General features: G+C 40.2%; 1 protein-coding gene and 1 long non-coding RNA gene across 3 annotated transcripts in view; one reads left to right on the plus strand and one right to left on the minus strand.

Moving 5' to 3' along the window:
• Positions 1-999: 999 nt before the first annotated feature.
• SSPN (sarcospan) overlaps positions 1,000-17,817 on the plus strand; it is a 48,686-nt gene continuing 31,868 nt past the window's right edge. Inside the window, exon 1 of one of the 2 annotated variants that reach the window (XM_067695965.1) lies at positions 1,000-1,525. In XM_067695965.1, the coding sequence (XP_067552066.1) occupies positions 1,247-1,525 (279 nt within the window). In that variant the 5' untranslated portion in view covers positions 1,000-1,246. Of the gene's footprint in view, positions 1,526-3,846; positions 3,866-17,817 lie in introns of those variants that run through there. The other variant, XM_067695967.1, reaches the window with a different exon arrangement.
• Positions 2,873-17,817, minus strand: part of LOC137201730 (uncharacterized) — a 38,734-nt gene continuing 23,789 nt past the window's right edge. The window contains exons 3-4 of the long non-coding RNA XR_010932296.1: positions 4,648-6,637; positions 2,873-3,809 (exon numbers count right to left, since the gene is read on the minus strand). This is a non-coding gene — a long non-coding RNA (uncharacterized lncRNA). The remainder of the gene's footprint in view (positions 3,810-4,647; positions 6,638-17,817) is intronic.

Raw genomic sequence — 17,817 nt, forward strand, 5'->3', positions numbered from 1 at the left:
GTACCGTAAAAAAAAAAACACACAAATAGGGTCCATCGACAGATGAATGGATAAAGAAGATGTGGCACATATACACAATGGAATATTACTCAGCCATAAAAAAATGAAATTGAGTTATTTGTAGTGAGGTGGATGGACCTAGAGTCTGTCATACAGAGTGAAGTAGGTCAGAAAGAGAAAAACAAATACCGTATGCTAACACATATATATGGAATCTAAAAAAGAAGGTTCTGATGAACCTAGGGGCAGGACAGGAATAAAGACACAGGCTTAGAGAATGGACTTGAGGACATGCGGAGGGGAAAGGGTAAGCTGGGACGAAGTGCGAGAGTAGCATTGACATATATACACTACCAAATACAAAACAGATGCTTGTGGGAAGCAGCTGCATCGCACAGAGAGATCAGCTCGGTGCTTTGTGACCACCTAGGGGGGTGGGATAGGGAGGGTGGGAGGGAGACGCAAGAGGGAGGGGATATATGTATACATGTAGCTGATTCACTTTGTTATACAGCAAAAACTGACACACCATTGTAAAGCAGTTATACTCCAATAAAGATGTTAAAAAAAAATACATGTGAGAGAGTTCCCAATGAGCCCAGCATCTGTACAAATAGTAATTTCAAAAGCAAATACCTCAGTGGGAAAAATACCTTGATTTGTCAGCAGGGTCGCAGAATTTAAAAAGAAAGAGCCCATGCCTTTTTTGGAAAATAAAGAACAATTTAACTTCTGGAACTTCACAGCTTGGACCCTAGCAACGCCTCTTTCGGATTAAATTTTCTACTAATTAAACCCAAATGATTTAAACATTCATCACCTTGCACTGCACCTCTCAGAAAACAAAAACAAAACCGAAAAAATCCTGGGGTTTGGAGTGGGAGACATACAGCACACACACACAGACACACACACACACACACACACACACACACACACACACGCGTACACAGACGTGCGCGCACACATACACACACGCGCGCGCACACGCAGCCTGTCTAAAGGGCGCTGGGGTTTAGGAGGCGCGGGGCCACCCTGCCCGAGCCGGCGGGCGCTGTGTCCCGTCCGGCGAGTTGGCAGTTGGCGACCCCCCTCGACTCCCCCGCCGCCGCGGGCTCCCCGTGGCCTTCGGAGGCTCGGCGAGTCGCTCCAAATGTTTGCCATATTTGTTCAGCCTCCGTAACTCGCCGAGCAGGGCCGGCGCGGCCCGCCCCGCGCCGCTCTCGCCGTCGCCCCCGCAGCCGCCATGGGCAGGGAGCGGCCGGGCCGCGGCGCGCGGAGCCAAGGGGGACCGCCGGCCGCCGACGCCGCGGGGCCTGAGGACATGGGGCCGAAGAGGGGCGCGGGGGCCCCCAAGGAGTGCGGGGAGGAGGAGGCCCGGACGTGCTGCGGCTGCCGGTTCCCGCTGCTGCTCGCGCTGCTGCAGCTGGCGCTGGGCGTCGCCGTGACCGTGGTGGGCTTTCTCATGGCCGGCATCAGCTCCTCCCTGCTAGTCAGAGACACTCCATTTTGGGCTGGGATCATTGTAAGCATCGAGTCTGTTTTGCCTGAGCGCGTTTGCCAGACAGGAATGCCACGCCGCATGGTCGAGTTACCACTAACCCACCTGCATGCGCCCTTCCCCGGCTCCACGCCTCTAACTCGCCCTCTGCTTGGTGACCGATGCCCGCCGCCCCGGGTCTGCTCAGGCCTGGCGCGGCGGGGCTCGTGCCCTTGTCCTGCTTGTGGCTCCAAACGCCTCCGCCTCCGACAGGCCTGACCCTCACGCGCTGGAGCTGCGGAGGGAGGCACAGGCTGCTTACTTTGGTCACACTGAACAGCCTCGATAACAACAGCAGATTCACTTCGGCTTTTTCTTTCTCCTCGCCCGCGGACCCCACCCTCGTCCCTACAGAAGTAGCAAAAAAGTGAATACGTTCATCCTGTAAAAGCAAGTTAGGAAAAATCCTGTACTTGGAGTGGCCACACTGGGTAGAATTGATTTTATTTTTTAAATCTGAGGTTCCGGTAGTAAGTTTATAAAACAGTGGTTGAAGGCAGGAAATGTGAATACAGCAAGCACAGCCTTAATCCACTGGAATCTAAAGTGGGATAAACCCAGGGTGCTGGCCGTGGCAGGAGCCTTATTTGGGACTCTGCTAATGGATGTACTGTTCAAAGCAGAACACTGCTCAGCTGTTGTGAGTTGAGTGTTTGGACACAGCATACTTGGCTTAATTAAACGGATTCTCTGATATGAAGTGGGTACCATTTATTGAGCACCTACTGTGGGCCTGTCCTGCTAGAGGCCTTACACGTATTATTTCTAATCCCCACATCAGCCTTATGGGATAGTTATTATCCTTCCATTTCTCAAATGAGAGAGAACCAAGGGCAAACCCACTGAAGGTCATGAGTTTCCAAAGTTGGCAAATCAACCAAGTTGATTCCTTTTAGCACCAGACTACATCTGCGTTTTCCTCATTGAGCCATGTTGCTCCCACATTTAGTTTGTAATTTTATTATTATAGTGCCTCGGGCTTACTAAAATCTCTTTCACGTGCATTATTTCATTTGGTCCCTGAAACAACACTTTGAGGTGGGAACTGTTATTCATCTGTGGACACGAGGAAGCAGGCTAAGAGAAGTTAAATGGCATTCTCAAAGCCCAGAGGTGAAAAGTGGTGGAGTCAGGTGAGACCAGAATCGACACCTCTGGCTCCTAGTCTCCCATTGCATCATTACTGCTATTACTGACCACAAGAACTGTACCTTATAAAACAACCCTCAGAATAATTTTGGATCAGGGACAGATGTTAAAAACACCTGATTAAGTATGCATTGATGCAGGTATTTTCTATTTAAGATTATTCGAACTCCCAATTCTTGCAGAGTAATTTAAAACTTTTAATTTGTGTACTGAGAATTCCCATGAAATTATCATGATTGGAGTTTTCTAAATCAAGTGATTTTAAAAATAGCTTTTCACTAAGATATACTGGGTACTTTAGTCACTTCAATGACTGTTAACATACTCAGGAAAAAAAGGTCTGTTCTTCAAGGCTAGGTGAATTCAAAGAAGAAAGGAACGAAACTTCTTATTCAGTGGTTTTGAATATCATTTACAAATGTGTTTTCTAACCTTTCTTTATTTCAACTTTAAGAAGTCCAGTACGAAAAAAGCAAATTAGGTGGGGAAAATTTGTCTTAATGTTTAAGACGGGAACGTACAAACCTTGCAACTCTGAAATTTCATGAGCTCCTTGTAGGAGCATCACATGCTCCTAAGTGCCCTTGGAAGCTCCCTGGATATGGTGCAAAGAGCATTATCTGCAGCCAGTTCTCTGTTTGTTCCAGTTTTCTCGGTTATAATCTGGGATCCACTCGAAGTTTTCTTGTAGTGACATCTGTATTGATGATATCTGTAATCTTGTCTTTCAGCAGAGAGCATATGCAGAACAGAGCAGTTAGTGGAGATGGCCTGAGACAAGAGAGGAGGGGCCCTAAGGAGTGGGCAAGGAGAATCTCATCCCAGCTGGGCCGGAGCTGCAGGCAACTTGTCCCCATCTCCCACAGACTCCCTGCTTGTTGTTCTCCTCAGGCTGTCTGTGGTTGGTCCTGGGGCGCTCTTCCAAGCTTTCAAGGAAGGGAAAAGGCAGGGAGGCCGGGTGGTGAAGTACAGAAGCGGAAACACTGCACCTGGTGTTGAGCTCCCGCCCGGGCATTATTCACTGAATAACTTGGGGCAAGTTACTTAAATTCTCTAGGCTTCTATGTCTTCGTTGATGAAATCAGAATGGTAATAATAATTCCTCTCTCTTAGGGTTGTCCTGCGGAATAAAGAAATAAATACATGTTCTGATACTTAGAACAGTGCTGGCTCCCGGTAAGCGTTCAGTGAGTTCGCACTTTTTCTTAGCCATGAGTGGAGCAGTCACTGGTAGTGGCGCTCTTCGAAGTAGCAGTGGCTCTATTTTATCTCTAATCACGCAGAACAGTCACTTTGGACTTGCTCCATTTCCCAGACCAGTTTGAACCCTGAAGAAGCTATCAGTTCGGCCATCTCACCTTTCTCTGATCTGAGCCAAGTTACTGTTAGCAGTCTTAGTGGTATTAGATGAGTCCAGTACTTTCTGAATCTTTCTGGAGGATTATAAAAATTAACTTGGGGGAGAAGGGCCTCCTCAGGGTCATTTTCCCTAGGGACGTGGAATGAGTCTGGTCTGGTATATCCCCCAGGGAATACTGGAAAGTTAGACCGAAACAGTACAGGTCAATCCCTGAGGCTGAGACAGAGTCAAACCTGTTTCCGGAATTTACGCTGAATTCAAGCAGGGCGCCCAGCCTGAGGCACCCGCCCCATCGACAGTTTGACGGCTTCACTCTTCTATTTCTGTTTATACTGGTTGCCTCTGATCATGTGACACTTACTTCATTTTACAAGGTTTGCTATCGCATTACTTTGGGATTTGGGTATCACCATTCCCATGATAGAATCTAGGTATATGGATAAATTTACTTAGGCAACTTCTTCTTGACCAATATCTGGGTGGCTTGATGAATGTTCAGTGAAATTCTAGTTATAAAAAAAAAGCCATTGGTAATCTCTAATCAGAGATTTATGTCCAGAGGAATTTTAGAAAAACAAATAGGTGATTTCTTACCTACCTGTAAATATGACTCCTCTCACCCTCCATCAGAGACATGACTGAAGTCTTTTTACTTCAATTACAAAAGATTCCCGTAAAGGAAAAAGAAAAAGAATGGAGCTGCTCTGGAGACCGCGTAACCTGTAAAAGTGCCATTCTTCTCTCAAAATTCTTTCTACATGGCTTGAGGGTTGCAAGTCACTCCACAAGGACAGCACAAAGTGAAACAAGGTCTTTGAGGATGAACTTGGCTAGGGGCAAGGGATCCTAGGAAACAGAAGTTTGCATTTGATTCTGTTAATGGCTTGATTTAGCTGGGTGGAATAGACATTCAAGTTTGCGCGTCATTCCAGAATTCTTATTGATGAAAAAATGTGTAAGGATTGAAGAAATCTAAGAACTTTGGGGCCTTTACTTATTTCTTACTCAGATTAATACAATTTTGGTTTAGGTGAAGGATAACGTGTTTGAACTTTGGCTTATTTTTTTCATTCGGCAACATTTGTTGGGGATGTCTGACGAGCTAGGCATTGGTCTAAAAATAATGAATCATATGCAAGGAGGAGATCTCCAGAGACCCTGATGGACATGTGGCCTTATCTGACAGTAATGAATACTTCCGGTTAAAAAATTTAACCTACGCAAATATTTTTAAAGTCCATTTACCTTTCAAAGTATTTCACTTACCATGATTTATTTGCTTTGGCATTTCTCTCTGAAGTCAATTTAAGAGCAAACTCTTGCTTCTCTTCCCCAATGGGGATGGTTAGTGTTTGTTAGTTTCTTGGCCCTTGTAGGGAATATTCCAATGGAAAGTGGGAATTTATTTGCCTTATTGTTGCTTCTTTTAGTTTTCCTGACTCTTGCTCCATTGTTCGCATACCCCATCCCCCTGGAATAAAATCCCTGAGATATATACTACAGTAATCACATTAGAAAGTTTAAGGAAAGAGCTTAAAGGGAAGAATATTTCCTTTCCTTAATGTCATTCATAAAACTTATCATATGAATCTGTAATGATTAAGCGTGCTGTCAGGAATTTCAATAACAGTTTTCATATGTTAACTTACTCTAAGGAATTCAAAATGCAGGTGTATTCAGATTTTTGAAATCTATTTTTAATCTTGACTTAATGGAAGGGAACATTGGGTGGTTATTTATTTTAAAAAAGAATACACCCTGAAATTCACAAGTAGATATATGACATATAGCAAGTTATTATCCGCAATTTATAAGTGGAGAGACTGCGACATGATGGTTTGCCTAAATGATTTGATCATGGTTATGAAGAAAAACTGGAAGTGAGAAAGATTTGGCACTGGGCTTTTGGATAGACCCTAAAACAAGTCAAGAAGCAAAACAATGATGTCAATTTTCTATATATGTGTATTGACATTTGAGAATTTAATCTGGAATTATATTTTTAGGAACACATTGCATAGTAGTACATTATTTTTCATATTGGGGCTTTAATATGCTTCCAAAACTTAAAATTGCATCTCTAGTACCACTGGGAAATAATTTTGATTATAGCAACTGTCACAGGAGAGTTAGGGACTGAGGAGTGATAATCCCATGGCCTAACTCAGTCTCCACTGAGTACATATGATAAGTAATGAGAGGATAATTATCTTATAGGTACATGAAGTTGTTGTAGTAAGTCTAGAAATGGAATGTAATTGGATTAATTTGGAAAAAAATTAATTTTAATAAGTGTATGAACACAAAAGGGAATATTCAAGAATTTGGTGACATGCTCTCTGAAAGAATTTTAGGAATACTGAATAAAGAATAAGTAAAGTTAAGTTAATAATAAAACAACAAAAAAGAGCTTCCCTGGTGGCACAGTGGTTGAGAATCTGCCTGCTGATGCAGGGGACACGGGTTCGTGCCCCAGTCCGGGAAGATCCCACATGCCGCGGAGCGTCTGGGCCCGTGAGCCATGGCCGCTGAGCCTATGCGTCCGGAGCCTGTGCTCCGCAACGGGAGAGCCCACAACAGTGAGAGGCCTGCGTACCGAAAAAAAAAAAAAAAAAAAATTAAAGAATAAGTAAAGTTGGAAAAAAATCATTAGATGCTTAGAATCATTAGGAGACTGTATTTTCACTTCTATTGCTAGCTTCATACTAAGCCAGATATGCAAAGGCCAAGGGAATGCTTATACAATGAGGAAATTATCCCTGAATTTCCTTTCTCTTTTTAAAAAAGGAGTGTTAAACCAAACTCTATTCCATATTTGCCATTATTAGAGTTTCTGTTTGAACTTATGTATATCCATTTTTAAACTATGGTTAGAGAAATGACATACAGTTGTCTTTTCCAATATAGAAAAGTTTATTGATAATGTTGAAAAGAACTAAGAGGTAATAATAAGGAGTGTGTTATTACTCTATTGTGGGCCCTTGTGTTCCAGAGATATTCAGAACGTGTTAACTTAGCATTATTGAGATATTTTATTTCATGTTATAAAATGACTGCAGGATCTAAAAAAGAAAGAAGTCACGTGACTTACTTTGCGTTCCCCTAACTTGAATAAATTAGGACAAATTAGGATTGATGTGGCTGAATGCTAGATGCCAATATTACCATCCTTACCTTCTACAAAGAAAGCAATGGCATAGGTTTCCCTAATATTTGGTCCAGTAGTTTTATAGATTGCCATTATGATGTCCACTTTCAGTTTGGTCTGAGGAAATGGATATTTTCTGGACTTTTTCTTCCCATTAACCTTGTCCATGACATTTCTATTAAGGGTGCTCTTTAAGTGGGTCCACTTGCCTGTGTTGTACCCTGAAGGGTTGGCATCAACATTAAAGGATACACACAAGATAATGTGAGGAGTTCAGTGTGCATATTTCTATGTTGCTGTAGGATAGGAATGGAATCTAGTCATTAAATTTTAATTAGATACCATTTCACTGCAAAGTACAGTTCAGTTTTAGGACTTAGATCCTGGCAAACTAGAGAAATGCTGCTCAGAAGAGCCCATTAAAATCCAGGGTTGGATTCAAGTCTAGGTTTATACAAGTCTAGGTTTATTACAATGAGTTCATAAGCTGAAGGTGATCTTCTTTTAAAAAATGGATGTTGGGAACAGTATTTGTAGCATAAACTATATAAGAGCCTATTTCAGAGGCTTGTCCTCTTTCAGATGGTTTGGATGCTACCTCAGATCTCAGTGTATTGAGATAAAATTTGGCAGGAGTAACTGTTAGATGACTGAGCGAGGCACCTGCCTCGATCACCCTGGTAGATTTTAAAATTCATATGTGTACGCTTCCACACACAGCAATAACTAAAATACATTTTCCTTTCTGTCTTAGCCTGCTCCAGTACGGTGGGTTCTAGTGAGGGGCTCTCTTCCCGGCTTGCAGATGGCCACCTTCTCACTACGTGCTCACGTGGTCCTTCCTTGGTGCATGTGCCTGGAGAGAGGGAGGGATCTCGCTCTCTCCCTCTACTTCTAAGGTCACCCGTCTTGTAGGATTAGGACCTCCCCCTTACAACCTCGTTTAACCTTAATTACCTCCTAAAAGGCCTGTCTCCAAACACAGTCACATTGAGGGTTAAGGCTTTAACATGTGAACTGGGGGAGGGTGTGCATAATTCAATCCATAGCCTTGTCAGTGAGGAATATCAATTTGTACAGCCACCTCAGTGATTCTTAAGTGTGTTTCTCAGCTGATTCAGGAAGGCCCTGTGGCTTTCATGGAACGGCTACAAGACTGAATGTTTCTGATGAGGGTTCTGCACCAGTAAGCTGACACTTGGCAGTGCGGCGGGGTGGCGTGGCTCAGGCCCATGCCTGTAGTGAAACATATGGAGGAGGGTGTTTTCAATGCATTTACGCATTGCTTCTTTTGTCAAATTTCAGTAGAAATAAAATCAAGTAGATTTAGCCGGTGCCTACAATTCCAAGGGTAGCTTAGGCGTTTCATCTGTTGCCTTAGCTTTCAGGCTTAGGACCCACCATTTAGTAAATCTCTGCCTTTCTTGGCTGCTTCTGGAGTGAGTCGCTATCAGAATCTAGCTACATGACACCTTGGCCTCTGAGGCAAGAAAATGAGGGTGGCTGACTGAGCCCTGCTGGTGGCGGATGCTCAGATTTTCAGCAATTAGATGAGCCCTCTGGCCTCTGGGAGCAGTGATCTCAGGCTTGGTCTTTCTAGAACTCAAGGGAAGCCCGCTCTCAGGTCTCCTTTATAATATGCAGCTGATGCTTTCATTTTTGATGATGGTTCTGAAAATTAGATGAACACTCTTTGTTCTGTGGAATGGGTCAAAATAAAACCCTGAGGGTGCTCCCACCTGGGGCCTCATGCTGTCACAGCCTCCAGGACGAGCATGCAGCTCCTGGTGGATCCTCCTTAGGTACACAGTCAGGGCTTCTCGTTTGATCCTGTTTGTCCAGCTTAAAACCCCTAAAACTTCTAAGGGTCTCTGCTTTACTTTAACAAGCGCTGCACAAATCCAAACCATCCCAGAGGGGAAAACTAGAGAAGACTGAGTAGAACCATCCAATATGCCACCTTTTGGTCCAATCCGAGTCCAAAATGAGTAGCAAACAAAAGGCAAGTAAGGCCACGGTTCCAGACACATGCTGGAATGTCGCTGGTTTGATTTTTGAGCATATTTAAAGTTGATGCTCTCTGATCTAAGGTTGCTAAGCAACATCCGCTGCCTAACACAGTCATGAACGTGAGTGTTTCAGTGCTGTGTTTCCTCACCCTGGCCAAAGGCTGGTAAGTGACTGGCTGTTAGAAAGCAAATGGTTTGCTCACAAATAAGCATTCTCACGTCCTGCTGAAGAAGTTCCGTTGGGGCTGCTTCTGTTGCTGCAGAAATGAGCAACTCCCCCTGGCTGGGAGAGGCTGCGGAAACCTCGAGGATGCTGTTTTATCAGCATCCCATTCAACTGTTGTTGTGAAAGTGTTTGATTCAGCATTCACTGTAATGAGCCATTAAAATCCCATTAAGATACGTTGTTATCAAGACCTCTCTCTTGTGTGGAAGATAATGACAGGTGAGGAGAAAAGAGGGGGACTTGCTAGTGTGTTAACTAGACCCTAACTAGGGAGAGAATTTTCGCTTTATTGCTAGGGAAAAACATGACACTTACCAGCTTCCTTCTAAAGTATCAGGTGTGGCACACATATCAAGCCATTACCTGTGCCATTTAGCTGTGCCAGGAAAGCTATAAAAGGAGCCTTTTCCAAGATAAGGGAAACAGCATTTCAGCCTTCATCCTTTCTGTTGGAGGATGGAGGGTGCTCGGTTATGGAGATGAACACAAGGCGACCGTCCCCGCCTCAGTGAAGCGGTGCAGCGTCAGAGGCAGCAAAAGGGCAAACGAGGTCTCCGTAAGGTGGACACTTTATAATCAATGCAAAATAACTGCTCCATGACTGCATACTGATGGAAGACAGAATTCAACCATTTTAGTGCACGTTCAGTAAGTTTATGCATGTCTCTCGTGCGCTCGCTACTCAGATTCTGAAACAGAAGGATCAAACCCACGCAGGTTGGCTTTGTCGCATAATCTTTTCATGAACAAGTGGTTTGGGATGCCTATGAAAGAGTTTCCATCTAAGTTAAGGGCTGTGAGACCAAACATAATTTTAAAAATGAACATAGTGTGACCGTAACTATTGTGTTCAAGAACCCTCGATAAATACTCATTCAGTCACCGAATCTAGTGCGTCACAAATTTTTCCACCTGGAGACCTCCCTGAAGCCTCGCTCCCCTTCTCCCCGTCCTCACACACACATCACAAAAAGCTCAGTGTTTAGCTAACCCATGTTGCCATGGAAGGGAAGAGAGGAAATGCGGGAGAGGCTGCAGGCTGCCTGGGGACACTAACCTCATGATGAAAAGGACAAAAAACTTTTTAAAGAAGTAATGTTACTATATATTACTTAATGGTCCATTATATCCTTTGTGTATGTGTGTGGTTTTTTTTTTTTTTTTTTTGGTAAAAAGTGCTCTTAATTAGAAAAGCCACTTGATAATATTTTTTAAAGATTGAACAGGATGGTTCTCTCATTTACACTCCTGTTATAATTGAATTTATATTGATTTACTGTATAATTTCTATATACTGTACCATTTCATCAAATTCTATTTATTGTACTGTTTCAGATAGATGGACCCAGGAGTATTATCGTAGAGTTATCTGCACAATCATTTCTGAAGTGGGACCTAATTTGAGAACCTACTTAATTATGCCTGAATCATAAAATTCAGCCTATCTCTATACCTCTGGAGTAGGCTTAATCCACATTTATAAGATTCCTTTCCCTTCTGAGAACTCCAAAAATTTTCAAGTGAAACAAATGAATTGTAGTAGTTTATTTTTCCCACAAATAGGTAGCACTTCTACCCCTCATGCTGATTCATGAGAAATGCTGAAACACAATTTTGTTTCTCTTATATTCTTTGCAAATGGATTACTTTGCAAAAGTAGGTACTTATAGAACCTATGGATGATTAGTTTCTGATAAGTTACCACAAGAGTGAGTTAGGCGGTTGATGAGCCACAGAACAGAAGCCTATCAACAAAAGAGTACCTGCTTGTAAAACAGAAACCTTTCACATCTAGCCATTCTCCCTGTGTCTTTCCATATGCCAAGTGCGTCACTCCCAGGAGCTGTGTCTGGGAGAGGGCACACACACACACAACCAGCTACGATACAGTTGAAAAAACCAAGTGTTAACTTGGTGCCCTAAAGAAGGTGGCACAGAGGAAGATGTGATTAATCCTGTCCGGGAAGGATCAGAAAAGGCAAGGAGAGGGGGCCTGAAACTGCAGGAGGGGCTTCAACTTTGGAATAAAACACATGTGGGTAGAATCCCAGATTTTGAATTTTGAAAAAATTTAGGTTATGATTTTTATTTTTGTGTGAGTTTGAACAAGTATGGGCAATTTTGAAAAAATTTAGGTTATGATTTTTATTTTTGAAAAAATTTAGGTTATGATTTTTATTTTTATTTTTGTGTGAGTTTGAACAAGTATGGGCAATTCTATACAATCCTATGATTTTAATTATGAAAATTTCTAAGTATATAATAGCATAGACAGAATAATAAAGCAGCCTCAGGTTCATCAAGTTTTAATATTTTGTCATAATTGTTTTCATTTTTTTAAGAAAGAAAACATTGCAATATATTGAAGTCATCTGTTTCCTTTCTTAATCATATTCTCCTACCTCATCCTCCTTCTCCAGAGGTATCTACTATCCTGAATTTGATATCTGTCATGCCTATGAATGTTTTCATACTTTTTATATGTATATATCCGTAACCAATAATTAATGTTGTTTTCAATATTTTAAATTTTATATAAATGGTAGCATAATATCATGTTTTTCAATATTGTTTTTGAGATTTATTTATAATAGTTCATGGATATCATTCATTCATTTTTGCTATACTATATTTCATTATAGGAATATACAACAATTAATTTATTCATTCTCCCGTTGATGAAAATTTAGGTTGTTTTCAAAAGATTATTTTTTTCTTGCAATTACAAACAGTGAGACAATGGACATTCTATTCCATGGCGCTCTATGCATGTATTTCAAAGTTTTTAAAGGAATATTCCTAGGAATTGAATGATTGGGTCTTAAGATATAGGCATTTTCAACTTATTAGATATCGCCAAATCAGTACCGCAAACCCAAAGTTGTACAAATCTATACTCCAGTAAGTCAGAATTTCCACTGATCTTCATATATGCCAACTTTTGTTACTGTCAGACAATTTTAATTTTTAAAAAAATCTTTTATTTTTTTAATTAACAAGTTTTAATACAATTTTAAAAGGTTACTTTCCATTTACAGTTATTACAAAATACAGGCTCTATTCCCCGTGTTGTACAATACATCCTGGAGCCTATCTTACACCTAATAGTTTGTGCCTCCCAACCCCCTCCCATATTGCCCCTCGCCCCACGCTGGTAACCACTAGTTTGTTCTATCTGTGACTCTGCTTCTTCTTTGTTATATTCATTAGTTTGTTGTATTTTTTAGATTCCACGTATAAGTGATATCATACAGTATTTGTCCTTTGTCTTTCTCTGTTTGACTTATTTCACTTAGCATAATGCCCTTCAAGTCCATCCATGTTGCTGCAAGTGGCAAAATTTCATTATTTCTTATGGCCAAGTAGCAGGCAATTTTAGCTTTTGCCTATCTTATTTGTATGCAATGATATCTTATTTTAATTTATATTTTTCTGATTACTGATGGAGTTGAACATATATGTTTATTGACCATTTAATTATGTTTTCGATCCTTTATTTATTCAACAGATGTTTTCTATGAGTTGTTTTTCTCCTACTTATTGATTTATAAGATTTATCATCTTTGTTACTTAGCCTTTGTGGTTTTAGGTACTGCAAATATCCTCTCCTAGGTGGTATCATGTCTTTTACTTTTGTTTATGGTGGCTTTGTTGAGGAAAAGATTTAATTTTAATGTATTTACCTATATTAATCTTTTTATGGTATATGCTTTGATATATTTTAAAGAAATCTCCCCCTACTCCGAGGTCAGAAAGATATTTTTCTATATTGTTTTCTGAAATGTTGAAGGTTTGCTTTTGTATTTATATCTTTAATCTAAGTGGTCTACTTTTTGCATATGGATGTGAGATAATGTCCATATTTTATTTTTGGAGTGTTAATTGTCTTAGTACCATAAATAATCAGTACTTTCACACTGATCTGCTATTTCCATTTATCATCTATCAAGTTTCCATATTAGATTTGAGGAGTGTGTCTGTGATCCTCTTCAATCCCATTGTTTTTTCTGTCACTCTGCTGATATCACACTGTCTGTATTAAAATAGCACTATAATGCATCTTGTTATAAAGGTGATGGCATAAGCAACTCACCTCCCCGACCCCCATCTTCCCCATACCCCCTGCACTGGAAGGCGAAGTCTTAACCACTAGATCACCAGGGAAGAATATAAATTCTATATATTTTAGAATTGGCTTCTTAAGTTCCAAGAAAAATACTTTTGGTATTTTCATTCAGTTTGTACCTTCTATGCAAGCAATGAATACCTCACCAGTTATTTGGGTTTTCTCTAATGTCCTTTTTGCTTATCTTTTGATTATTGATTTCAACTGAATTGCTTTGTGCTCAGTTCATGTGCTTTTCATACTATCAATTCTTTGATATTATATGAGACTTACTTTGTGATCTAGTATGTGACTAATTTTTATAAACATTCCATTTATGCTTGGGAAAAAATGTGGATTCTCTCAATTTGAAATTTGCAGTTCTGTATTCAATCTAAAAATCGAGCTTTTTAATCAGGTTGTTGAATTTTCTACATCCTTACTAATATTTTTCAGCTTGATCTAAAGATTACTGAGAGATGTGTATTCAGATTTCCCAACATTAGATGAATCTATTTCTCCTTGTTTTCTTCCCATTTTCATTAAACATTTTTAATCTACTTAATGACTACATACAAGATAATGATTATAAAATACTTCTTTAGTCTTAGATTAATAGCTATCTTCTCCCATTAAAAAATATATATCATTCCATTGTTTCCTGACTTCAGTTATTGCTGCTAAGCAGTTTGGTAAATATCTAATTGTTTTTCCTTTATAGATGACGTGCCTCTTTCCTCTGGTTGCTTTTCTGATTTTCTTTTTGGTTTTGAGGGTGCTGTAGTTTAGCTCCAGTGTGCCTATGTGTGGATTTGATTATATGTTTCCTGAATCTAAGATTTTTGTGTCTTTCATCAATTTTGAAAAAAATTCAGCCATTATTTATTTTTTCCAAGTATTGTTTCCCTCTTCTCTTTAGTCACTTTGCCTGGAACTGCTATCAGTTGTATGTTTGGACATTCTTGTTTTATTTTCCTTATTTCTCAACCTCTCTATTATGTTTCTTTTCTTTTTTAAAAAATATTTATTTATTTATTTGGTTGTGCTGGGTCTTAGTTGCGACAGGCGGGCTCCTTAGTTGCGGCTTGCCAGCTCCTCAGTTGTGGCATGTGAACTCTTATTTGTGGCATGCATGTGGGATCTAGTTCCCTGACCAGGGATCAAACCTGGGTCCCCTGCATTGAGAGCGTGGAGTCTTAACAACTGTGCCACCAGGCAAGTCCCTCTATTATGTTTCATCTCCCTGTGTCTCTCTGTGCTGTATTTTAGGTTATTTCCTCAGATATACCTTCTAGTTTACTATTCCCCTTTTCAGTTGACTTTAATCTGCCTGTTACTTGTCCAGGAGTTTTTAATTCCAATGATTTTATTTTTCATTTCTAGAACTCCTATTTTGTTGTTATTGTTGGTTTTTTAATATATTCCTGGTATCTTCAAAAGTGCCCTGCTCTTTATTCGTGTTTTCAATTCCTTCCTTCACATCTGTTTATTTTGAATGTACCTTTTAATATGTTTAGTTATTTATTCAAATATGTTCACAGTAGATGATTATGTAAAAGAATAGTTACAAATCACATATATAATATAAAATCATTTTGTAAACAAATAATATAGTTATATATTGAATGTACTTTTTTATTTATTTATTTATTTTTTGGCGGTACGCAGGCCTCTCACTGCCGTGGCCTCTCCCGTTGCGGAGCACAGGCTCCAGACGCGCAGGCTCAGCGGCCATGGCTCACGGGCCCAGCCGCTCCGCAGCATGTGGGATCTTCCCGGACCGGGGAACGAACCCGTGTCCCCTGCATCGGCAGGCGGACTCCCAACCACTGCGCCACCAGGGAAGCCCTGAATGTACTTTTATAGGCTTTATTTGTTAGTTCTGCTATTTGAAATTCATGTGGCTTTAATTCTGAGAGAGAGAGAGAGAATGTGTGTGTGAACATGCATACAAGCTTATATGCGTGTGAATGCTGGCCTTCCCTAATGAATTGATTTTTCATATGTTTGCTATAATTAGTCTGTGAGTTCATTTTCTAAGAGCATTTATATGTGATAATTCGGTGTGGGCTATTTGAGGATGTAACCCTTCCAGATGGTCTGTCTTGCCAAGTGTCCCAATGGTATCATGATCCAAGAGCCACCTTTTCTTAAATTTACCTATTTATTAGGGAAAATTTCAAACATACTCAAAAGTAGATAAAATAGTACAATGAATGCCTATGGTCCCATCACTCAGCTTCAATAATTATTAAGTGATGATCAATGTTGCTTCATTTGTATCTTCCTGTACTCCTTCCATACTCACACACCACACACTGGATTATTCTGAAGTAAATCCTGGATATTACATCATTTCATCTATAAATATTTCACTATGTAAGTCAAAAGATGAAGACTAAAAAATAATCAAAATAGCAATCACACCTTACAAGTTAACAATTTCTTAATAGGTTCAAATTCTTAATAGGTTCAAATATTCATGATTAACTCATGAATATTTCTTCACAGTTTGTCAAAATAAGGATCCCAGTAAGATCCACGAACTGCAATTGGTTCATATATTTCTTATATCTCCTTTTCTCAAAGATTTACCTATTCTCTCTTCTCTCTCTCTCTCTCTCTCTCCTTTTCTTCCCTCCATCCTTCCCTCTCTCTCCCTCTTACAATTTCTTTGTTGAAAAAAAACAGTTGTTTTTTTTTTTCAGGACTGTGCAAGTAGCAGAAAACTCTCAAAACTTCTACCCCACCTCATCAGCTGAGACAGAACAAGTTTCTTGATAAATTTTAGTGCTAGTGGATTAATTATTTTCTAGTAGCCATTTAGGGTATAGCCGTTTAAGGGTGTAGCCACTTAGGGGCCTACATTTATGCCATGGGCTTGGTTCCACCCTTAGCCTATAGAAGCTCAGTGCATTTGAAAGTGTTTTTTGGGAGAAGGGTTTCATATAATTTAGTCCTTAATATTATGCAGAAATGGAACCTCTTGATGCTTTAAAAAATCTTCTTTGGATCAACTTGAAAGTTTCTTAACCTCTCTAAGTGACAGTGTTCTATAAAATGAGGTACATTTTTTTTTTTCTTATTTCACTGTTTTAGGGAATAAATGAGCTAATGTATACAAAGTGGGTAATGCAAAAAGGGTACCCTTTCTGGGTAGAGAAGATCTTTGAGCAGAGTTTGAAGAATGAATATTACTGGATTCAAAATGGTTGAAGGAAGAGTAGTATACCAGGATGATAAAGAAGTAAAAGGACATTTTAGCTCAAAGGCACAATTCTTGTCCTATGACTATTAAGCCCAATTTTTATCCATAACCAACTTCATTGCTCCACAATTCTTTTGTTTGTGCTAATTCAATCTTTTGAGAGTGTAACTGCAAAATTCCCAGCAGTTCCTATAAAATATGTATCTTAGCATAGTTATGCAAATCTGCATTGTAATATTAAAGTAAAACCCAAACTAAAGGGATTCTACTTGAATGTCTGCATGGTAAGTCACGCACTAGGATAGTTGTCGGATTTTTCTCTCTGTTTCCTGTAAGTGATTTGATGAAACACTCAGTTGTGAGATTCATTGGTTTAAAATTATGAGCTGGGCTTCCCTGGTGGCGCAGTGGTTGCGAGTCCGCCTGCCGATGCAGGAGACGCGGTTTCGTGCCCCGGTCCGGGAAGATCCCACATGCCGCGGAGCGGCTGGGCCCGTGAGCCATGGCCGCTGAGCCTGCGCGTCTGGAGCCTGTGCTCCGCAACGGGAGAGGCCACAACAGCGAGACCCGCGTACCGCAAACAAACAAACAACAAAAAAAAATTATGAGCTATTTGCAATCGTTTTCAAGCAAGGTTTTTGAAACTTAGGAATTGTAGCAACTTCGCACTGGCACATCTCTTGCAGATCTCGTTAGCTTTCCAGCCTTATTTTGGCAGGAACATCAAGGGAAGCACACTATATCCATAGGATTTAAGGGATTCCGGCTCCCTTCATCCAGCCGCTGGTCACAAGTTTCAACTCCTTTTTATCAGTTCCATCAGGATAGTTTTCTAGTATCTTCTAAAGCAACATAGGAGGTATAAGTGAACATCTGCAAGACACAATGTGTGCTAAGAAATAGGGCAGTCACTTTGTCCTTCGCGCTCTTTTTGTGTTTGTACAACAGATCTGCCTAAACTACACAGCAATGCAAAGTACAATGCAACATTGGTTAAAAAATTTTTTAAATACATATATAAAGTCTATCTTTCTATATATCATGGATTATACATATATAATCTTTCTATATG

Source organism: Pseudorca crassidens, chromosome 11 (genome assembly GCF_039906515.1).
Source record: "Pseudorca crassidens isolate mPseCra1 chromosome 11, mPseCra1.hap1, whole genome shotgun sequence".
Classification (NCBI taxonomy): domain Eukaryota; kingdom Metazoa; phylum Chordata; class Mammalia; order Artiodactyla; family Delphinidae; genus Pseudorca; species Pseudorca crassidens.